General features: G+C 45.8%; 1 protein-coding gene and 1 long non-coding RNA gene across 3 annotated transcripts in view; one reads left to right on the forward strand and one right to left on the reverse strand.

Moving 5' to 3' along the window:
* anos1b (anosmin 1b) overlaps positions 1-25,024 on the reverse strand; it is a 206,998-nt gene that overhangs the window by 149,612 nt on the left and 32,362 nt on the right. Inside the window, exon 1 of one of the 2 annotated variants that reach the window (XM_042322532.1) lies at positions 12,871-13,205. The exons of the other annotated variant lie outside the window; for it this stretch is intronic. Coding sequence (XP_042178466.1) covers positions 12,871-13,047 — 177 coding nt within the window. The 5' untranslated portion in view covers positions 13,048-13,205. Of the gene's footprint in view, positions 1-12,870; positions 13,206-25,024 lie in introns of those variants that run through there. 2 annotated transcript variants of the gene reach the window in all.
* Positions 21,590-23,247, forward strand: LOC121846550. Its single transcript, XR_006083488.1, has 2 exons — positions 21,590-21,878; positions 22,617-23,247. It is a non-coding gene; the product is annotated as an uncharacterized LOC121846550 (long non-coding RNA).

Genomic DNA, 25,024 nt, shown 5'->3' on the forward strand with positions numbered 1-25,024 from the left:
GTCCAAAAAGTCAGAAGAGAATGGGATAATCAAATGATTTGCTATTTAAATATTGAAAATAAAATCTTTGAAATCATATAGGTAGAGTCTTACAAGTATTAGAAACAAATTTGGGTGTGGGATACGGTGGGAACGTGTGGGTCTGAGCAAGAGAGCAAATGTATGTCTGTAAATGTTCAATTGTTTATTTCATTTTGTCTATGTGTACTGTGTTCCATCATGTCTCACGAGGGCCACAATGGAAATAAGTCCCAGACTGTACTGTGTGAGGGCCACAATGGAAATAAGTCCCAGACTGTACTGTGTGAGGGCCACAATGGAAATAAGTCCCAGACTGTACTGTGTGAGGGCCACAATGGAAATAAGTCCCAGACTGAACTGTGTGAGGGCCACATTGGAAATAAGTCCCAGACTGAACTGTGTGAGGGCCACAATGGAAATAAGTCCCAGACTGTACTGTGTGAGGGCCACAATGGAAATAAGTCCCAGACTGAACTGTGTGAGGGCCACAATGGAAATAAGTCCCAGACTGAACTGTGTGAGGGCCACAATGGAAATAAGTCCCAGACTGTACTGTGTGAGGGCCACAATGGAAATAAGTCCCAGACTGAACTGTGTGAGGGCCACAATGGAAATAAGTCCCAGACTGTACTGTGTGAGGGCCACAATGGAAATAAGTCCCAGACTGTATTGTGTGAGGGCCACAATGGAAATAAGTCCCAGACTGAACTGTGTGAGGGCCACAATGGAAATAAGTCCCAGACTGTATTGTGTGAGGGCCACAATGGAAATAAGTCCCAGACTGTACTGTGTGAGGGCCACAATGGAAATAAGTCCCAGACTGAACTGTGTGAGGGCCACAATGGAAATAAGTCCCAGACTGTACTGTGTGAGGGCCACAATGGAAATAAGTCCCAGACTGTATTGTGTGAGGGCCACAATGGAAATAAGTCCCAGACTGTATTGTGTGAGGGCCACAATGGAAATAAGTCCCAGACTGTACTGTGTGAGGGCCACAATGGAAATAAGTCCCAGACTGTATTGTGTGAGGGCCACAATGGAAATAAGTCCCAGACTGTATTGTGTGAGGGCCACAATGGAAATAAGTCCCAGACTGTATTGTGTGAGGGCCACAATGGAAATAAGTCCCAGACTGTATTGTGTGAGGGCCACAATGGAAATAAGTCCCAGACTGTATTGTGTGTTATCCTCCATGATTTGAATTCATGTGCATGTATGGCTTTTTCAAGTTTTATGTGGGCTTGTTTTTTTAAATGGTCAAATTAAATAAACTAAACTAAATGTTTCGTTTGTTGAATTGTATTTTTTTCTATTACAACAACAACAACAAAAATGACTACTCACTAATTCTTAATGGATATATTTTTCATATGAGGGGACTCACAACACTGTTGTCCAATGCCCTGAAAGACCTGGCTTAAACTTCATAAACACTCACTCATGTTCCTGATATAGACAGAGACAGACCAGAGACAGGAGATTTCCCTGGTACTGTGACTGTGACTGTGGCTGTGACTGTGGCTGTGACTGGTACTGTGGCTGTGGCTGTGGCTGTGACTGGTACTGTGGCTGTGGCTGTGACTGTGGCTGTGACTGGTACTGTGGCTGTGGCTGTGACTGGTACTGTGACTGTGACTGTGGCTGTGACTGTGACTGTGACTGGTACTGTGGCTGTGACTGTGGCTGTGACTGTGGCTGTGACTGGTACTGCGGCTGTGGCTGTGGCTGTGACTGTGGCTGTGACTGTGACTGGTACTGTGACTGGTACTGTGACTGTGGCTGTGACTGTGACTGTGACTGTGACTGTGGCTGTGACTGTGGCTGTGACTGGTACTGTGGCTGTGGCTGTGACTGTGACTGTGGCTGTGACTGTGGCTGTGGCTGTGACTGTGACTGGTACTGTGACTGTGACTGTGGCTGTGACTGTGGCTGTGGCTGGTACTGTGGCTGTGGCTGTGACTGTGGCTGTGACTGTGACTGTGACTGGTACTGTGACTGTGACTGTGACAGTCATGAAAAACTGACCAGGAAAAAGAGACAGACTAAGAAAGGAAACTGGTCAAATTGGGGAGACCAATTTCTAGGCATCTCTCTTTTGCTGAACAGTAGAAGAGAAGAGGAGCTTTGGTTCAGTGGGCTAAACCTGACCAACCTCTGTTACTGGCCTGGGTTAGGGTTACCATCAGTGGAGGCTCCTCAGAGGAGAAAGGGGAGGACCATCCTCCTCAGAGGAGAAAGGGGAGTACCATCCTCCTCATAGGAGAAAGGGGAGGACCATCCTCCTCAGAGGAGAAAGGGGAGGACCATCCTCCTCAGAGGAGAAAGGGGGAGGACCATCCTCCTCAGAGGAGAAAGGGGAGGACCATCCTCCTCTGAGGAGAAAGGGGAGGACCATCCTCCTCAGAGGAGAAAGGGGAGGACCATCCTCCTCAGTGAATTTCAAACAAAAAAATAGTGAAACATTTATAAAAGAAAGTTAAGATTTTGAGATAAAACTAAATACACTGCTCCAAAAAATAAAGGGAAAAAAATAAAATAACACATCCTAGATATGAATGAATGAAATATTCTCATTAAATACTTTTTTCTTTACATAGTTGAATGTGCTGACAACAAAATCACACAAAAATTATCATTGGAAATCAAATTTATCAACCCATGGAGGTCTGGATTTGGAGTCACACTCAAAATTCAAGTGGAAAACCACACTACAGGCTGATCCAACTTTGATGTAATGTCCTTAAAACAAGTCAAAATGAGGCTCAGTAGTGTGTGTGGCCTCCACGTGCCTGTATGGCCTCCCTACAACGCCTGGGCATGCTCCTGATGAAGTGGCGGATGGTCTCCTGAGGGATCTCCTCCCAGATCTGGACTAAAGCATCCGCCAACTCCTGGACAGTCTATGGTGCAACGTGGCGTTGGTGGATGGAGCGAGACATGATGTCCCAGATGTGCTCAATTGGATTCAGGTCAGGGGAACGGGCGGGCCAGTCCATAGCATCAATGCCCTCCTCTTGCAGGAACTGCTGACACACTCCAGACACATGAGGTCTAGCATTGTCTTGCATTAGGAGGAATCCAGGGCCAACCGCACCAGCATATGGTCTCACAAGGGGTCTGGGGATCTCATCTCGGTACCTAATGGCAGTCAGGCTACCTCTGGCGAGCACATGGAGGGCTGTGCGGCCCCCCAAAGAAATGCCACCCCACACCATGACTGACCCACCGTCAAACTGGTCTGGAGGATGTTGCAGGCAGCTGAACGTTCTCCACGGCGTTGCCAGACTCTGTCACGTCTGCTTTCATCTGTGAAGAGCACAGGGCGCCAGTGGCGAATTTGCCAATCTTGGTGTTCTCTGGCAAATGCCAAATGTCCTGCACGGTGTTGGGCTGTAAGCACAACCCCCACCTGTGGACGTCGGGCCCTCATACCACCCTCATGGAGTCTGTTTCTGACCGTTTGAGCAGACACATGCACATTTTGCAGGGCTCTGGCAGTGCTCCTCCTGCTCCTCCTTGCACAAAGGCGGAGGTAGCGGACCTGCTGCTGGGTTGTTGCCCTCCTACGGCCTCCTCCACGTCTCCTGATGTACTGGCCTGGTAGCGCCACTATGCTCTGGACACTACACTGACAGACACAGCAAACCTTCTTGCCACAGCTCGCATTGATGTGCCATCCTGGATGAGCTGCACTACCTGAGCCACTTGTGTGGGTTGTAGACTCCGTCTCATGCTACCACTAGAGTGAAAGCACCGCCAGCATTCAAAAGTGACCAAAACATCAGCCAGGAAGCATAGGAACTGAGAAGTGGTCTGTGGTCACCACCTGCAGAACCACTCCTTTATTGGGGGTGTCTTGCTAATGGCCTATAATTTCCACCTGTTGTCTATTCAATTTGCACAACAGTATGTGAAATGTATTGTCAATCAGTGTTGCTTCCTAAGTGGACATTTTGATTTCACAGAAGTGTGATTAACTTGGAGTTACATTGTGTTCCCTTTATTTTTTTGAGCAGTGTATATTCACGTCACCAAATAATTGATTAAAACACACTGTTTTGCAATGGTCTACAGTAGCCTGAACAGTACTCTGTGGGGTAGCACCATGGTGTAGCCGGAGGACAACTAGCTTCTGTCCTCCTCTGGGTACATTGAATTCAGTATAAAACCTAGGAGGCTAATGGTTCTCACCCCTTCCATAGACTTACACAGTAATTAGAACTATTTCTGGAGGACGTCCTACGATGTATCACAGCATGAACTGACATGTTGTCCACCCAATCAAAAGATCAGAGAATGAATCTAGTACTGAAAGCATAAGCTACAGCTAGTTAGCACTGCAGTGCATGAAATGTGATGAGTAGTTAACTCAAAGAAAGAGAAAGACAATAGTTTAACAGTTTTTAAGAAATTAATTTCTTCCAAAATTAATGAGGCGCAAGAGAGAGAGAACTAACTATATTTTGTTGTATTTTTTGTAAACTTTCACTTTCACTTAGCTAGCGAATGCAGCTAGCTAGTTTATCCTACTCAAACACCTGGCTCAAACAGAGAGGGATGCTATGTTAGCTAGCTGGCTATGGCTATCCAACAGAGAGGGATGCTATGTTAGCTAGCTGGCTATGGCTATCGTAGGCTAGGTTGTAGCAATCTCATGATGGGTATAGGGCAAATTCGAGTATCATGTAGTATCCTAAACCTATCGCTGTTACATTGAACTGGGTGAATGGAATATGAATGACAGTCATCCAATATGCTGTAATAGAAATAAGGCCACGCTCATAAAATGTTGTATCATACTCCCTCATCTTGAACGGCACCGACCGCCTCTGTTTCACATACCTCAGCCTCATTCCATATGCTCTGCCCTTCGACTTCCCCCATTTCCTCCTGAGAGTCAGGCTACTGCCCATCTCAAATCACCCCTATCCCAATCAACCCCTTACCCCAACCAACCCTGTACCCTTAACCCCTACCCCAATCAGCCCCTGTACCCCTACCCCAACCAACCCTGTACCCTAACCCTTACCCCAACCAACCCTGTACCCCTACCTAACCAACCCTGTACCCTTAACCCCTACCCCCAATCAGCCCCTGTACCCCTCTAAATCACTGGATCCCTAACCCCTAACCCCTACCCCTCTAAACCACTGGACCCTAACCCCTACCCTACCCCCCTCTAAACCACTGTACCCCTAACCCTACCCCTCTAAACCACTGAATCCCTAACCCCTAACCCTAACCCTCTAAACCACTGTACCCCTAACCCCTAACCCTCTAAACCACTGTACCCCTAACCCCTACCCCTCTAAACCACTGGATCCCTAACCCCTAACCCCTACCCCTCTAAACCACTGTACCCCTAACCCCTACCCCCTCTAAACCACTGGACCCTAACCCCTACCCTCTAAACCACTGGATCCCTAACCCCTAAACGCTACCCCTCTAAACCACTGGATCCCTAACCCTAGCCCTACCCCTCTAAACCACTGGACCCCCTAACCCCTAACACCTACCCCTCTAAACCACTGGACCCCTAACCCCTACCCCTACCCCCCTCTAAACCACTGTACCCCTAACCCCTACCCCTCTAAACCACTGGATCCCTAACCCCTAACCCCTACCCCTCTAAACCACTGGACCCCTAACCCCTACCCCTCTAAACCACTGGATCCCTAACCCCTAACCCCTACCCCTCTAAACCACTGTACCCCTAACCCCTACCCCTCTAAACCACTGGACCCCTAACTCCTAACCCCTACCCCTCTAAACCACTGGACCCCCTAACCCCTACCCCTCTAAACCACTGTACCCCTAACCCCTACCCCTCTAAACCACTGGATCCTAACCCCTACCCCTCTAAACCACTGTACCCCTAACCCCTACCCCTTTAAACCACTGTACCCATAACCTTTCTCCTCTAAACCACTGTACCCCCTAACCCCTACCCCTCTAAACCATGTACCCCTAACCCCTACCCCTCTAAACCACTGTACCCCTAACCCCTACCCCTCTAAACCACTGTACCCCTAACCCCTACCCCTCTAAACCACTGTACCCCTAACCCTAACCCCTACCCCTCTAAACCACTGCCCTAACCCCTACCCCTCTAAACCACTGTACCCCTAACCCCCTACCCCTCTAAACCACTGGATCCTAACCCCTACCCCTCTAAACCACTGTACCCCTAACCCCTACCCCTCTAAACCACTGTACCCTAACCCCTAACCCCTACCCCTCTAAACCACTGTACCCTAACCCCTACCCCTCTAAACCACTGTACCCTAACCCCTACCCCTCTAAACCACTGGATCCTAACCCCTACCCCTCTAAACCACTGGATCCCTAACCCCTACCCCTCTAAACCACTGTACCCTAACCCCTACCCCTCTAAACCACTGTACCCCTAACCCCTACCCCTCTAAACCACTGTACCCCCTAACCCCTACCCCTCTAAACCACTGGATCCCTAACCCCTACCCCTCTAAACCACTGTACCCCTAACCCCTACCCCTCTAAACCACTGGACCCTAACCCCTACCCCTCTAAACCACTGGATCCCTAACCCCTACCCCCTCTAAACCACTGGATCCCTAACCCCTACCCCTCTAAACCACTGTACCCTAACCCCTACCCCTTTAAACCACTGTACCCTAACCCCTACCCCTCTAAACCACTGGATCCCTAACCCCACTGAGTGTTCAGAGCTGTGGTTTGTGGTAAGGTCACCTACAGCAGAGAAAGAACCCATCAGAGCAAACATGTCTGCATGTCTAAGACAGGAGAGGAGACAAAGAGTGAAGAAGAATAGCTTCATTCTTCCAACACACACACTGTCTCTCCACGGTCTGAAGGATCTGGGACATTTAATAGCAGGGAACCCAATGTATTCTGGCCTCTCCTGAGGTCTCGGGGTCTTCTACACAATACATCTCACACTATCCTGTCTAACACTATCCTGTCTAACACTATCCTGTCTAACACTATCACATCTAACACTATCTCATCTAACACTATCCTAATCAACACTATCTCATCTAACACTATCTCATCTAACACTATCCTGGCTAACACTATCACATCTAACACTATCTCATCTAACACTATCCTGGCTAACACTATCACATCTAACACTATCTCATCTAACACTATCCTAGCTAACACTATCACATCTCACACTATCACATCTAACACTATCACATCTAACACTATCTCATCTAACACTATCTCATCTAACACTATCTCATCTAACACTATCTCATCTAACACTATCTCATCTAACACTATCCTATCTAACACTATCTCATCTAACACTATCCTATCTAACACTATCTCATCTAACACTATCTCATCTAACACTATCCTGTCTAACACTATCCTATCTAACACTATCACATCTCACACTATCACAAATAACACTATCTCATCTAACACTATCTCATCTAACACTATCCTATCTAACACTATCCTATCTAACACTATCCTATCTAACACTATCCTATCTAACACTATCTCATCTAACACTATCCTATCTAACACTATCCTATCTAACACTATCCTATCTAACACATATAACACTATCCTGTCTAACACGTCTCCCTTTCAACCACAATTGATTTTACTTCCATTCTCTCTGTTGGGGAAAAGACTAGCCAACTGGGCCAAAGAGCAGCTGTCTGGGCTAGCAGGGCTTGGCTTTGCTCAAAGGAGAAAGTCAAACTGACTGAGTGACATAAATGCATTGGCATAAATGATAGCTAGCATTGGCGTAGGTGGTGTATCAGAAGGCCTTTGTGTGCCTGGCCCCAGATAACCCCAGCTCAAGTGAGGTGAGGATGACAGGGTTCACTACCCAGCCCAGCTGCAGCGTAGCACCTCTCTCTTGTGGTGACAGGAGAAGGCAATACAAACCGTGTCATAAACAGCATCACTTAACTCACAGTAGAGCAGATATATAGACTATGTGGATAGTAGAGCAGGTATATAGAGTCTCTGTAGATAGTAAGAGCAGGTATATAGACTCTGTGGATAGTAGAGCAGGTATATAGAGTCTCTGTAGATAGTAGAGCAGGTATATAGAGTCTCTATAGATAGTAGAGCAGGTATATAGAGTCTCTGTAGATAGTAGAGCAGGTATATAGAGTCTCTATAGATAGTAGAGCAGGTATATAGAGTCTCTATAGATAGTAGAGCAGGTATATAGAGTCTCTATAGATAGTAGAGCAGGTATATAGAGTCTCTATAGATAGTAGAGCAGGTATATAGAGTCTCTATAGATAGTAGAGCAGGTATATAGAGTCTCTATAGATAGTAGAGCAGGTATATAGAGTCTCTGTAGATAGTAGAGCAGGTATATAGAGTCTCTGTAGATAGTAGAGCAGGTATATAGAGTCTCTATAGATAGTAGAGCAGGTATATAGAGTCTCTGTAGATAGTAGAGCAGGTATATAGAGTCTCTATAGATAGTAGAGCAGGTATATAGAGTCTGTGCAGCACAGGGGAGGGGTTAGGGTCTCTATAGATTGTAAAGCAGGTATATAGAGTCTCTATAGATAGTAGAGCAGGTATATAGAGTCTCTGTAGATAGTAGAGCAGGTATATAGAGTCTCTGTAGATAGTAGAGCAGGTATATAGAGTCTCTATAGATAGTAGAGCAGGTATATAGAGATAGTAGAGCAGGTATATAGAGTCTCTATAGATAGTAGAGCAGGTATATAGAGTCTGTGCAGCACAGGGGGTTAGGGTCTCTATAGATAGTAGAGCAGGTATATAGAGTCTGTGCAGCACAGGGGCGGGTTAGGGTCTCTATAGATAGTAGAGCAGGTATATAGAGTCTGTGCAGCACAGGGGAGGGTTAGGGTCTCTATAGATAGTAGAGCAGGTATATAGAGTCTGTGCAGCACAGGGGAGGTTAGGTTTTCACAATGGAAAGTGGAATCAAACATCCATCTGTAATCGTATTTTGTTACATTCCCTGATAAAATTAAGATATTTTGTGTTTTTATAAAAAATCTGAGACTCCGCAAATGTTGGTCCTCAAGAGCTTTGGACTGTGATTGGTGGTTCCAGGAAAGGAAAAGGTTGACAACCTCTGATCTTGCTGTTTTAGATGTCCTCTAAGGCTCTCTGTCTCTTTGTCTTAGGTCAGTACCTCAGTATACCTATCGCCAGGAGTAAATCACCCCCAGACAGGAGAGGACAGCCCATGGGAGAGGATGACATCAGCAGAATGTACTATCTCTGTCCATTGTGTCTGTCTGTCAGAGCTTGTAGGGGTGTGGACGGCTGCACAGGTGACCTTTGAACTAACCCTACCTGGCTACCTATCTGTGCCCCGAGAGGGAGACACATCGCTCAGAGAAGCATGACACGCACAAAAACACACACACACGCAACAGGAACACATACAGAACAACACACACGCTACAGGAACACATACAGAACAACACACACGCTACAGGGAACACATACAGAACAACACACACGCTACAGGGAACACATACAGAACAACACACACTACAGGAACACATACAGGACAACACACACACACTACAGGGAACACATACAGAGACAACACACACGCTACAGGAACACATACAGAACAAACACACACTACAGGGAAGATTTACTACAGGGAAGACATACAGGACAACACACACACTACAGGGAACACATACAGGACAACACACACACTACAGGGAACACATACAGAACAACACACACGCTACAGGGAACACATACAGAACAACACACACGCTACAGGGAACACATACAGAACAACACACGCACTACAGAACACATACAGGACAACACACACACAGAACACATACAGAACAACACACACGCTACAGGGAACACATACAGACAACACACACACTACAGGGAAGACATATAGAACAACACACACTACAGGGAACACATACAGGACAACACACACACTACAGGGAACATACAGAACAACACACACACTACAGGAACACATACAGAACAACACACACGCTACAGGAACACATACAGAACAACACACGCACTACAGGGAACACATACAGAACAACACACAGTGACTCACTAAGGGCAGGCTGACTGAGGTGTGAACTGGAAATAGTGAGGGGTCACATTCCAGTGGTCGGAAGCAAGCCAAGCCAGGGTGGGATTTTCTCTCTCTCTCACACACACACACACACACACACACACACACACACCTGTGGCTGGTGGTATGATGTGTTTTTGGCACACAAACACACATGTGGACGTGACTTGACAACAGTCATTTCTCAGATGATGTAATCTGCGGCTGTTATCTCAGGCAGATCGCTCGAGTGACTTTGAAGTTGGACGTTTAGCCCATGACCTAAAGGCGTCGGGAAATGCCTTTCACAACCGGCCACTAGGGTTGGCAGTGGGCGCTATGGGTTCTGGGTTCTATAGGTTCTGGGTTCTATGGGACCTATGGGTTCTGCTAGGGTGGTGTGGACAGGAAAGGGAAAGGGGAGGTACCTAGTCAACTGTCCAACTGAATGCATTCAACTGAAATGTGCCTGCCTTTTAAATCGACATCCACGTATCGGCACATTGGGTTAACTGCCTTGCTCAGCAGAACTACAATATTTTTTTTACATGGTCAGCTCGAGGTTTTGATCCAGCAACCTTTCGGTTACTAGTCCAACGCTCCTACCCGCCAGGTGTGGAAGAAGGGTGTAATCCCATGACTCTGGATCAGGGAGTACCGTTTTGGATCCCAATGGTGGACACTCGTTTTTATTTTATTGTTTGAACCCTATCCCAAACCTTAACCCATACCTTAACCCAAACCTTAACCCATACCTTAACCCATACAACCCATACCTTAACCCAAACCTTAACCCATACCTTAACCCAAACCTTAACCCAAACCTTAACCCATACCTTAACCCATACCTTAACCCAAACCTTAACCCATACCTTAACCCATACCTTAACCCAAACCCAACATACCTTAACCCATACCTTAACCCATACCTTAACCCAAACCTTAACCTACCTACCCATACCTTAACCCAAACCTTAACCCAAACCTTAACCCAAACCTTAACCCAAACCTTAACCCATACCTTAACCCATACCTTAACCCATACCTTAACCCAAACCTTAACCCATACCATTTGGAGCGACGTTTGAAAAATGGAACGATACTGACCAGAAAGAGTCAGCCCAGGGTGTCAAAGACACTTTGAAATTTGACGTTTGGAGAAACGTTGAAATGACATTTGGAGAAAAACGTGAATGAACGTCTAACTCTGCGGTGAGACTGAGAGCTTGTTGGTTATCCTGAAATGTCTGTGGTTCCACCACACAGCATATGAAGTCACATCATATCTCAAACTCACATTATCATTCATTTAAAAATTCACAGATCTGATAAGGATCTACTTGGATAGAAATGTTATGTTATAACTGTCCTACAATAAAGTTAGCTCAGATTCCTGGGAGCATTTGAGCCTACAGTACACAACATATTCTCCTATTGGAGGATTTTGTCAATCGGTCCAATCAGAAGGGTAACAATAATAAGGCAAACAAGTTAAATAAGACATTTTTGTCCTTTATGTGATCTAATAAATTGTCATTTTATCCTAAGATTAGGTCCTTATAGCTAGAAGGATTCGACCTAGTAGGTATAGCCTATATACAAGTCGTTTCATTTTTGTTCTACAGCTCCCTCAGCCAGCCCCACCTCCACCCCTCCCTCAGCCAGCCCCACCATCCCTCCCTCAGCCAGCCCCACCTCCATCCCTCCCTCAGCCAGCCCCACCATCCCTCCCTCAGCCAGACCCACCATCCCTCCCTCAGCCAGCCCCACCTCCATCCCTCCCTCAGCCAGACCCACCATCCCTCCCTCAGCCAGACCCACCATCCCTCCCTCAGCCAGCCACGACCTCCATCCTCCTCAGCCAGCCCACCTCCATCCTCCCTCAGCCAGCCCCACCATCCCTCCTCAGCCAGACCCACCATCCCTCCCTCAGCCAGCCCCACCCTCCCTCCCTCAGCCAGCCCCACCCTCCCTCCCTCCAGCCAGCCCCACCATCCCTCCCTCAGCCAGCCCATCCTCCCTCCCTCAGCCAGCCCCACCATCCCTCCTCAGCCAGCCCCACCATCCCTCCTCAGCCAGCCCCACCCTCCCTCCCTCAGCCTGACCCACCATCCCTCCCCTCAGCCAGACCCACCATCCCTCCCTCAGCCAGACCCACCATCCCTCCCTCCCTCTTCAGAGCTGTGAATCAGCAGCACACCGACACCTCTCAGCCCAGAGCGGGGACTGGACTCCCAGTCATTCAGAGGCCACCCTCATTACCCCTCCACCCTGCACCCAGGTGGCCGCAGATCTAATGCCTTAGCCAGTTCCAAACCAGCCCCCCTCCCCCTCCACTCACACACACCCCTAGCTCCGGCCCCCCCACTCACGCCTTACATCCCATTCAGTCAGACTGAAGTCAGAAAAGTGTGGTGCTTAATGACTTTCCACCCACTAAAGCGAACGCACATGTTGAAGAGGTTAAGGATAATATGGCTTTCTCGATGGTCTTTACTTCCCCCAACGAGTATTGTCACAAATGTTGAACAGCTTGAGTTCAGCCTTTAATCGTAGCGTTAAAAATGAATGTTACCCACATATGACATGCTACTCAGTTTTGGTTATTGTGCATGCAATGCTTATTTCCATTCAACATAGCCTAACACACTGAATAAAACGAAATACCATGAACAACACTAAATACGCGCAACGTGAGCGCGGGTTCATACTCTCAAACATCAAAGTGTTTGTGTAAATTCGTCCACATTAACGGTTTTAATCAAATGTAAAGATTTTACCTGAAGATGTTTAAAGATGCTGTGAGTTGTGTCATGTGCAGACTGAAGCAGCGCGAAGTACATCTCGCGCTGTTCGTTTTTCTCCAAAACCTCTCCGTCTTCAGCACCAGTCCTGCGCGCAGAGCTCAACGCGATCAAATACCACATCAAGACAACTGTAACCCGCCACAATGCCATTCTGTTGGCTGAAAACAGTCTAAATAAGATCACTTTCTCTACAACAGATTTGTTTGAAGTCCTATTCAGCCCGTGTCAATTCCTCTAGTTGATTTTGAGAGTCCGCTTTGGGAATGGAGAGGTGGCTGCTAGCTGTCCGCAGGAGAGGAGTAGATTTCTACTCGCGGCGAACCTCCACCAACGTTGCACGTGTGGCACCTCATCACTTTGAGTCCTGTCGAGACTAGAGCAGAGGACAGATCTAGGCTGTTTGGGAATTTGAACACCGTATCAAATCTAGGCTGTTTGGGAATTTGAACACCGTATCAAATCTAGGCTGTTTGAGGAATTTGAACACCGTATCAAAACTAGGCTGTTTGGGAATTTGAACACCGTATCAAATCTAGGCTGTTTGGGAATTTACAACACAGTATCAAAACTAGGACTATTTGGGAATTTGAACACCGTATCAAATCTAGGCTGTTTGGGAATTTGAACACCGTATCAAAAACTAGGCTGTTTGGGAATTTTAACACAGTATCAAACTAGGCTATTTGGGAATTTGAACACAGTATCAAAACTAGGCTATTTGGGAATTTTAACACAGTATCAAAACTAGGCTGTTTGAGAATTTGAACACAGTATCAAAACTAGGCTATTTGGGAATTTGAACACAGTATCAAGGTCAGCACAATTTAGTCTACATTATTAAATGGGAGTTTAAATGATGCTATTATATAATTATACGCACTACAAAATGTCCTTCCATATCCACTGACAAGCCATTTATTAGTCCGTGTAATGAGTAAAACCTAATAAACAACTGTTGAGGTGGTAATTATAGAAAGTTAATTTATTTTGTATTTTTTTCACTGCCTTTAATTATGATGGAAAACCCCTCTGTTTTCTAGCTAGTTTGGGTATCCTAGTTTCAATTAAACAAAAAATGTTGAAGACAAGAACGTTTTGTACCGACACATTTCTGATTGATTGCTATCCGTTTCTAAACGTTTTGTACTGACACATTTCTGATTGATTGCTATCCGTTTCTAAACGTTTTGTACTGACACATTTCTGATTGATTGCTATCCCGTTTCTAAACGTTTTGTACTGACACATTTCTGATTGATTGCTATCCGTTTCTAAACGTTTTGTACTGACACATTTCTGATTGATTGCTATCCGTTTCTAAACGTTTTGTACTGACACATTTCTGATTGATTGCTATCCGTTTCTAAACGTTTTGTACTGACACATTTCTGATTGATTGCTATCCGTTTCTAAACGTTTTGTACTGACACATTTCTGATTGATTGCTATCCGTTTCTAAACGTTTTGTACTGACACATTTCTGATTGATTGCTATCGTTTATAAACGTTTTGCTCTTGCATGTTGACTCTGTTTTGTGGTATATCCTTTTATAGTTATTGATCCCGGTTACACCTATAGCAGTCACATAAACACACTATTATGTTTACGTTTGATTTATGTTTCAGATCTGTTCTGTGGACATAAATCACAGCCTTTAAACCCCTCAGTGATATTTAACATTGAACAAACTTCTGATCTTAAGTGTTCAAATATGGGAGTCCTAGGTCTCCAGCGAGCAACACCTGGTTCATGCTAGAATTACAGCTATGTTCTGGGAATTTCAATGTACCCTTATAAAGTTCAAAATCGTAATTGTCCCAGTCTGTGTGTAATTTTCAGGTGGACAGGGAACGAGCTGGATGATCTCTTCAAATAAAGAAGTATGAGAGAGAAAGGAGAGAGAGAGGAGAGAGAGAGAGGAGAGAGGAGAAGAGAGAGAGAGGGGGAGAAAGAGGGAGAGAGGAGAGGGAGAGAGAGAGAGAGGAGAGAGAGGGGGAGCGAGAAGAGAGAGAGGGAGAGAAGCGGCGAGAGAGAGAGAGAGGAGAGAGAGAGAGGGAGAGAAGAGAGGGGAAGAGAGGGGGAGAGAGAGAGAGGAGAGAGAGGGGAGAGAAGAGAGAGGGGAGAGAGAGAGAGGGGAGAGAGAGAGAGAGAGAGAGAGAGGAGAGAAAGAGAGGGGGAGGAGGGAGGAAGAGGGGAAGCGAGAGAGAGAAAGAGGGAGGGAAAAGAGAGAAGGAGGGAAGAGAAGAGAAGAGGGAGGGAGGAGAGGAGAGAGAAAGAAGAGAGGTGTTGATTAAATAACTAATTATAAACTGGGTGTTTTGAGCCCTGAATGCTGATTGGCTGACAGCCGTGGTATATTAGACCATATACCACGGGTATGACAAAACATGTATTTTTACTACTCTAATTATGTTGGTAACCAGTTTCTATTAGCAGTAAGGCACCTCGGAGGACTATGATACATAATGAAACTATCACCCACAATGGGACTGCCACAGCCATCCACGTTGTCGTGTAAGGAGCAGCGCTTAGCCGTGGTATATTGGCCATGCTCTCCCACACCCCTTGTGCCATATTGCTTACGGCTATGAAGCTAAGAAATGAAGATAAGACTCTTACACAATGTCATACGGTAATTACTAAGATCGTGTTGAATGGCTAACTCCCTTTCCCATTCTATCAACCATAAATACAAACAATACACACCACCAAAACCTCTGCTTATGTTGAAATCTAATTCTGACCCGTCATCAATGACTGGTAGAAGGCAAGGACTTTTGAGGGGATGCGAGGACCAACAGGCACATATTGCTGGCCATCTGGTGACCACCAAAACAGAATGGTTTCATATTTTAAAGAAACGCCCTGCTCAGTTTCTGAATAAAACGTTGGTAAAACAAAACACTCACAAGCACACAGACTCACATCAGAAACACTTTTTGTCTGTCCAGTTCTACTCTTTGATCAAAACCAAATGTTCCTGATCTGTCGGCATGTGAGGGACGGAGGAGCTAATCGACTGAGAGCTGGAACTATCCCTGACATTTCTGGCGGAGCCAAATTGACAAGTTTAAAAGTCATATTTTTCGCTCTTTACCTCAGCCGAAAGGACAATCTTTTTGAATTTGATGTGCAATTTTGGAAATTTTGGTTGGTTATATCATAACGTTTCTGACAGTGGGATTTGTCCTTCAGGCTTCGGTCTAAATCAGATGTGAAGGCTTTAACTAAGATGGCCAGCTTCAGATGTGGTCCATCTCTATTCCCTGCTATTCATACATTTACCCAAGTAGCTTCAGATATTCACATCTAATTTGCTGGGGATATATCAGTCTTCCCGATTCCTCTGTCCTCAAACTGAACAGTCTTTGTCTAAGAAACTCTCAAAGCAGATGTACAGTACATGTTGTGACAATTTTGGAGAAAAAAACACATATAGATGTAAATGATTAGGACACAATAAAAACAGCAATGTAGGAATATACTATAGGTCACTGCATTAGTTTAACACTGTACAAGACCGTACAGTAAATAGTCCTCTAAAGCAGTTGTTCTCTGTTCTACTGTATGTTGAGAACCATCTGTTCTACTGTATGGTAGGAACCATCTGTACTACTGTATGTTTGAGAACCATCTGTTTCTGCACAATATTTGAGAACCATATGTTCTGATGTTGAGGAACCACTGTTTCTACTGTACGTTGGGAACCATCTGTTCTACTGTACGTTGAGAGACCATCTCATTTCTACTGTACGTTGAGACCATCTGTTCTACTGTTCTAATGTAATAGTTGAGGAACCATCAAACCTACTGTATTTGAGGAGACCATCTGTTCTACTGTATGTTGAACCATCTGTTTATACTGTATGTTGAGAACCACTGTTCTACTGTATGTTGAGAACCATGTGTTCTACTGTATGTTGGAACCATCTGTTCTACTGTATGTTGAGAACCATCTGTTCTACTGTACGTTGAGAACCATTTGTTCTACTGTATGTTGAGATACTGCATCACTTTTGGAGCACTGTTAAGAAGTGGATCACTATTCAACAGCAGTAAATAGGAAGAACAACAGCATTAAAACAAGCCTTAGTCTGTAGGTACTCTGAACATCAGGTATGACTCCTCAGTTGGATAAACAACAACATAGCAGTAGAATAAGGCTTTCCATGACCTGTCTTGACAGAATCCTCTGTCAACTTCGGCTCACGTTATACTATTTCTGGGATGAGTTGTAAACACCTCTCAGATGATTCCATATGTTTGATTCGCTGCAGATACACATGAAAATAGCCCCTCTTAGAATACAAGATACAGGTTCTACAGTTCCGTAAGAGAGTTTCCAAATGGAATTCCTTCCCAGACACAAGAAAATGAAAATAAACACAATTAGGTCTTTTACTTGAATCTTTAGGCCTTCACCATCAATTAACAGGGCGGCAGGTAGCCTGGTGGTTAGAGTGGAGGGGCGGCAGGTAGCCTGGGTGGTTAGAGCAGGTAGCCTGAGGGGTGGAGGGCGGCAGCCTGGTGGTTAGAGTGGAGGGGCGGCAGGTAGCCTGAGTGGTTAGAGTGGAGGGCGGCAGGTAGCCTGGTGGTTAGAGTGGAGGGGCGGCAGGTAGCCTAGTGGTTAGAGTGGAGGGGCGGCAGGTAGCCTAGTGGTTAGAGTGGAGGGGCGGCCTGAGGGTAGCCTAGCGGTTAGAGTTAGGAGGGGCGGCAGGTAGCCTAGCGGTTAGAGTGGAGGGGGCAGGCAGGTAGCCTAGTGGTTAGAGTGGAGGGGGCGGCAGGTAGCCTAGCGGTTAGAGTGGAGGGGCGGCAGGTAGCCTAGTGGTTAGAGTGGAGGGGTGGCAGGTAGCCTAGTGGTTAGAGTGGAGGGGCGGCAGGTAGCCTAGCGGTTAGAGCGTTGGTCTTTTAACAGAAATGTTGCAAGATCGAATCCCCTGAGCTGACAAAGGTAAAATAAAATCAGTCGTTCTGCCCCTGACAGACAGTTAACCCACTGTTCCTAGGCCATCATTGAAAGTAAAAATTTGTTCTTATTAACTGACTTGCCTAGTTAAATAAAGGTAAAATACATTTTAAAAACATATCTCTGTAAGACATGGTTGTCATCATCACCAACCAGAGCAGGACCAGCTAAATAGACTAAATCTTTTTGAATAATATTTTATTTTTAGTAAGATAAGCTTGAAATGGGTAAGTGCTTATTGACTCAACAATCAAAACACATACCTGTAATGAACCAGAAAATCGATAGTAATTTTATAGTTGTTTATCAAAATTAGCTGGCTAAATCATTGATTCTGCTTTGTTGTATTCCCCTCAGGTGATTCAAGCTCTGCACAAGTTAAAGGCAATAAATATTTACAAGTCCGTATCGGTTTTTCTATTCTGTCATGGTGTTAAAGGCACGTTCCACGTTCAAATTCCAATCCTGTTTCATTCAACCTCTGTGGTACTCCATGGAATGATTAGGCCAACATTGCCGCCTGTTGGTGAAATTAAGAACTGCAATCTACCAAGACGCAAATAGCGAACAATTTAGATCATAATTTGGACTGTGTTAGTTAACGTCACCACTTTTTTTGAGGGGACGACGACGACGACGAGGACGACTTCTACCATGTGATCGATCTGGTTTAGGTTACATTTTAGACATAAATCCTTCGGATATTTTGTCATTTAATATTATGTATAGTTCAGAAAATTACAAGTGAAACTATGTAAAGGCACATAGTAGGTCCTAGAACTACCGTCAATTATCGGGTTCGACAGATACAATTATTGAAGAAACACGTTTTTTTTTGTTTAAAACAATCAAATCAAATAACTTTGTCTTGGCTCCGTTTCAAAATCTCTGTTTTTTTTTGGATTCCAAAAGTCACTGCCACAAAGTAAACAGATGTGGTAGGAGGAGAACAAGAGACATTTTTCCACTTGACATTTACCCACCTTGCAGACAAAAAAAAAGTTTATTAAAAACTATTAAAATGGGAAAATGTACCTGGATTTACCTGTTAACTCATATTTTGCGTGCCTGGGGACAGATGATAGAGCTATCACCCACACCTTGCAATGACAAAGCTGTGGAGAAGCTTTCCAAATTGGCCCTCACCTACATCAATGAAGACCGAACCGAGGGGTATAAATTTGCCCTCAATAGAATATCCAACGTTCATCTTCACGCTCAGGTCAGTTTTCTGTCTATTATCAAAGACTGTTGCTGTCAGTTTATTTTAAATTCGGGAACCTATGTTTAAGAAAATCAACGACTAGACTAATGAGTGTTTGCTTGTGTGGGGCCTACGCGTACCCAAACTAATTGCGCATGGGCAGAAGAGTCTGGTGTCATGTAGGCTTTATTCTAACACTATGTGATGAGATGCAGATCTGTTGTAACGTCAAAGTCAGATCAGATTTATCAGATCTTGGGATTAGTGGTATCACGAGACAAGGATTAATACATGGGTTTATCTTGAAATGACACACACACGCATGCACACACACACAAACACACACACACACACACACACACACACACACACACACACACACACACACACACACACACACACACACACACACACACACACACATACACACACACACACCTGGCATTCAGCCACTACATTATTCTCTTGAGTGTGAGGCTGGCAAACCCATTGTGAATGAAGGGAAATCTAATGTTGGTCGTTGAATATTCTCAGCCTGGCCAAGAGAGAGGGAAAACACAGCCTCGTGTTGTTGTGGGTGTCTGATGTCCAGGTTAATGTTTGTCTCTCTCAGGGTCCAGCTGGAAATGTCTACTACCTCCGTCTAGATGTGTTGGAGACCAAGTGTCATGTGAGAAGCCCTAAACCCTGGAAACGATGTGACGTCAGAGCCTTCATGGAAACCGTATGTCACCCTGGATACACACACACAAACACACACACACGCGCGCGCACGCACGGACAAACGCACGCACGCACACACACGCACACACCCACACACACGCACGGACAAACGCACGCACGCACACACCCACACACACACGCACGGACAAACGCACACACGCACGCACACACACGCACACACCCACACACACACGCACGGACAAACGCACGCACGCACACACACGTAGCAGTAGTTTTTCTTCCTCATTTCATAGTCAGACCAACACGTACATTGAACAAAGATGTACACTACGGTTGCTATTCTTGGATCCGACTCAGTGACTTTGTGTTCCTGTTTTGTCCTAATAAAACGGCACCGGACGGGTCACTGACACAACACTGTGGTGCAGAGTAGAGGTGTAACCCTGGGAACACTGTCATGGCCGTCTGAGGACAGTGACCTCACCATTCAGCGTGTACTGTTCAGTACTGGAAGTGCTCAAACTGGTCTCTGCGCTAGTTTTTTAAATACAGTTTTAATATAGTCCAGAATTGCTGGACTGAGTTTTCCCTGAGATTGGATGCATTCAGTCCAAGCAAAAAAATGATTTGATTGACGATGATATTGTTTCCTCTTTGCAGCAAATCTCTGGGAACTGCAACACCACCATTCTCCACACAGCCACAGGATACTCCTACCTGTACAGCTATGACTGCACACTGGTGCCTGGTACTGTAACTATAGTGTGCTCTCACTGTTCTACACACCTAGATAGGCAGTCCCAGCACTTGACCTCAATGGGTGCACTCGAGACGCTTTAAAACCCTTCTTCAAAGGGTCACAAATATCTGATCTTCTGTGTAGGACCTAATCTCTCCTCTCTCCTCTCCCCCTCTATCCTCTCCCCCTCTCCCCTCTATCCCCTCCCCCTCTATCCTCTCCCCTTCTCCGCCTCTCCCCCTCTATCCTCTCCCCTCTCTCCTCTCCCCCTCTATCCTCTCCCCCTCTCCCCTCTGCCCCTCCCCCTCTCCCTCTCTCTCCTCTCCCACCTCTCCCCCTCTCTCCTCTCCCCTTCTATCCTCTCCCCTCTCCTCTCCCCCTTTATCCTCTCCCCTCTCTCTCCTCTCCCCCTCTCCCTCTCTCCTCTCCCCTCTATCCTCTCCCCCTCTCCCCTCTGCCCCTCTCTCCTCTCCCCCTCTCTCTCTCCCCCTCTGTCCTCTCCCCTCTATGCTCTCCCCCCTTTCTCCTCTGCCCCTCCCCCTCTCCCCCTTTATCCTCTCCCCTCTCTCCCCCTCTATCCTCTCTCCTCTCTCCTCTGCCCCTCTCTCTCCTCTCCCCCTCTCCCCCTCTATCCTCTCCCCTCTCTCTCCTCTCCCCTGCAGACCCTCCAGAGAAGCTGCAGCAGATATGTCCAGCCTGCCCCTTGCTGCTGCCCATAGACAGCCCCAGGGCAGTGCACGCTGCTGGTCTGACCCTCTACAAGTTCAACACGCAGAGCACCCTGCCCTCCAGCCTGGCCCTGCAGAACCTTACCAGGGCCTCTGTACAGGTAGCGAGCCTCCGTACAGGAGCAAGCCTGGCTGCTAACCTGCTCTTATAGATTATTATAGACTATTTTATGATTTTAGGTACATGTACATAAAGACATCTCATATTAGTGAGCGCAGTAGGCATGTTAACGGTATGAGCGACTCTTTTCTGTCCTCGTCTCACGTTTCCCCCAGAGTGGGCCCGTGCCTGCTACCTTTGTGGAGTACACCGTGCAGGAGTGTCGCGAGGGCTATGTGGGCATGTGTGTGCCAACAGACAACAGGGAGACGTACGTATGTGTCAGAACCCATGGCAACATATTATATCACAGTTGCCATGCCAAAAGTGGAGGTGTGGGGGGGGGGTGGAATCGATGAGATGGAATAGAATGTCCAATACCACTGCAAACCATTGTGTTGTTTTCGCCTCAGTATATAACATTTTAAATTCAGTTGCCCCCTGCATACACAGAGTTGCACCTTTTCCCTTGCAGCCGGCTGGGTTTTGTAAGGGGGCGGTGTATGGACCTATCGGCCAACCAGACGTGGATGTCTCTTGTGAAATATTCCATCCACAGGTATTGTCAATACGCCTACAGTATCTTTGTTTGTTTGAGCTTGGGCTTTTGCTTATCTGTTCAGTTCTGGGAATGAGAAAGAGCCCCTTTCACAAGAACCGTAAACAACTGCAGACAACTCAATGAGAGCAGAGACTACCTGAACTGAACTGCTCTACATCTTAGTTAAATCTGGGTTTGACTGGACTCATGATGAATCCTATATTATACAATCCTTTCCAATTTTGGGCTGATGGGAGTTTTATTCTGTTGCATTGTACAGTGTTGTATTGTTGTGTTGTATTGTACTGTGTTGTATTGTACTGTGTTGTATTGTTGTGTTGTGTTGTATTGTTGTTTTGTATTGTTGTTTTGTATTGTTGTTTTGTATTGTTGTGTTGTATTGTTGTGTTGTATTGTTGTATTGTTGTGCTGTATTGTTGTGTTGTATTGTTGTGTTGTATTGTTGTGCTGTGTTGTTGTGTTGTATTGTTGTGCTGTGTTGTGTTGTATTGTTGTGCTGTTGTGTTGTATTGTTGTGTTGTTGTGTTGTATTGTTGTGCTGTGTTGTTGTGTTGTATTGTTGTGCTGTTGTGTTGCTGTGTTGTTGTGTTGTATTGTTGTGTTGTTGTGTTGTATTGTTGTGTTGTTGTGTTGTATTGTTGTGTTGTGTTGTTGTGTTGTATTGTTGTATTGTTATTTGTATTCTTGTATTGAACTGTGTTGCTTTGTTTAATTGTATTTTACCTTCTTCTCGAGGGCATTGATGTTTTCCATGACCTGACCCCTCCTCGACCCCCAACGATGCCTGAAGTCCCCATCTTTGTTCCCAACGTCCCCATTATCATCCCCTCCTACCCCACAGCACCCCTCCTCTTCTGGAGGAGCCCCAACCACAACCCTTTGACCCCAGTACTGTTGTTGACCCTACACACATCTTTCCCAATCCCCCTATCCCCAACCCCAACCCTTCGTCTTCCAGTGAGTCTTTGGAGTCTCAGGAGACTCCAGTCTCTCCAGGAGTTCCAGACTCTTCCTCCGAGGAGCTGGGTGCTGGTGTGGCTCGACCGCCCTTCAACTTCCGCTACCGGCCCCTGCGCAGACGGAGGCAGGCCCTGGTGACAGCCAAGCCCCCTCACACCCCTGTCTTTCTGGCTGAGTTCCCCAGCTCGCCCTCTCCCTTCCGCTCCTGCCCTGGTCCTTCTCGCTACACCACTGTGTGACCCAGACTGGGATAGAGCCTCATTCAGTAGGGGAACTAACTTTAAAGTTAGGAGACTGGTATAAATTGTAGACTTTAAAGTTAGGAGACTGGTATAAATTGTAGAGTTAAAGTTAGATAAAAAAAAATAGATAGATAGAAAAATAGAGCTTTTTGGTCTAAACTCCACTTGCCATGTTTGGAGGAAGAAGAAGGATGAGTACAACCCCAAAGACACCATCCCAACCGTGAAGTATGGAGGTGGAAACATCATTCTTTAGGGATTGAGGGGAGGATGGATGGGGCCATGTATCGCGAGATCTTGGCCAACAAACTCCTTCCCTCAGTAAGAGCATTGAAGATGGGTTGTGGCTGGGTCTTCCAGCATGACAACGACCCGAAACACACAGCCAGGGCAACTAATGAGTGGCTCCGTAAGAAGCATCTCAAGGTCCTGGAGTGGCCTAGCCAGTCTCCAGACCTGAACCCAATAGAAAATCTTAGGAGGGAGCTGAAAGTCCGTATTGCCCAGCGACAGCCCCCCGAAACCTGAAGGATCTGGAGAAGGTCTGTATGGAGGAGTGGGCCAAAATCCCTGCTGCAGTGTGTGCAAACCTGGTCAAGAACTACAGGAAACGTATGATCTCTGTAATTGCAAACAAATGTTTCTGTACCAAATATTAAGTTCTGCTTTTCTGATGTATCAAATACTTATGTCATGCAATAAAATGCAAGTTAATTACTTAAATATCATACAATGTGATTTTCTGGATTTTTGTTTTAGATTCCATCTCTCACAGTTGAAGTGAACCTATGATAAAAATGACAGACCTCTGCATGCTTTGTAAGTAGGAAAACCTGCAAAATCAGCAGTGTATCAAATATTTGTTCTCCCCACTGTATATATATATTTGATACACTGCTGATTTTGCATATATATATATATGTATATATATACACACACGTGCTATATAGAAGCTAAATATGTTTATAATTTTATTATAGGAAGTTGGTTATGGTTGCTTGTGTTTCATAATAGACAGGTTTCAGAAACCCTCAGACAGCCTCTAGTCTACTGCAACATATCTCTCTTTCACCAGATTATCACTGCTGAGGCCTGATCCCATCCCTTCACTGCAGTCATATGGGGTTGTCTTCCTTGCACTAACACTCACACTTGTCTTTTCTCACTAGCATTGACTTTGCTCATAGCTGCTTTATCGAGGGAATGTTTTACTTACTATGACTGTGATATGTGGTTGTCTCATCAGGCTACCTTAAGCTACTAACTAAAGTCGCGATGGATAAGAGTGTCTGCTAAATGACTTTAGATAGTAATGGAGGTTCCCCTATGCCATGCCATGTTTCCACAGGCTGATTGAAATGTGGTTTTATCAACACGGGGTTAAGAGGCTGAGCTGATGCTGCCCTGGCGATAAATAAAGACAGGAATGCAACACAGATGTTTGCTTGACGACATAGTTTAATGATAACTGTTAACTCATGCTAAGCTTCTCACTCTTGGAGTGAGATAGACAGTATCCCCCACTCCTCACCCCTCAGTATTCCCCACTCCTCACCCCTCAGTATTCCCTATTCCTCACCCCTCAGTATTCCCTATTCCTCACCCCTCAGTATTCCCTATTCCTCACCCCTCAGTATTCCCTATTCCTCACCCCTCAGTATTCCCCACTCCTCACCCCTCAGTATTCCCCACTCCTCACCCCTCAGTATTCCCCACTCCTCACCCCTCAGTATTCCCCACTCCTCACCCCTCAGTATTCTCTATTCCTCACCCCTCAGTATTCTCTATTCCTCACCCCTCAGTATTCCTATTCCTCACCCCTCAGTATTCCCTATTCCTCACCCCTCAGTATTCCCTATTCCTCACCCTCAGTATTCCCTATTCCTCACCCTCAGTATTCCCCACTCCTCACCCCTCAGTATTCCCCACTCCTCACCCCTC

This window comes from Oncorhynchus tshawytscha, linkage group LG05 (assembly GCF_018296145.1).
Source record: "Oncorhynchus tshawytscha isolate Ot180627B linkage group LG05, Otsh_v2.0, whole genome shotgun sequence".
Lineage (NCBI taxonomy): Eukaryota > Metazoa > Chordata > Actinopteri > Salmoniformes > Salmonidae > Oncorhynchus > Oncorhynchus tshawytscha.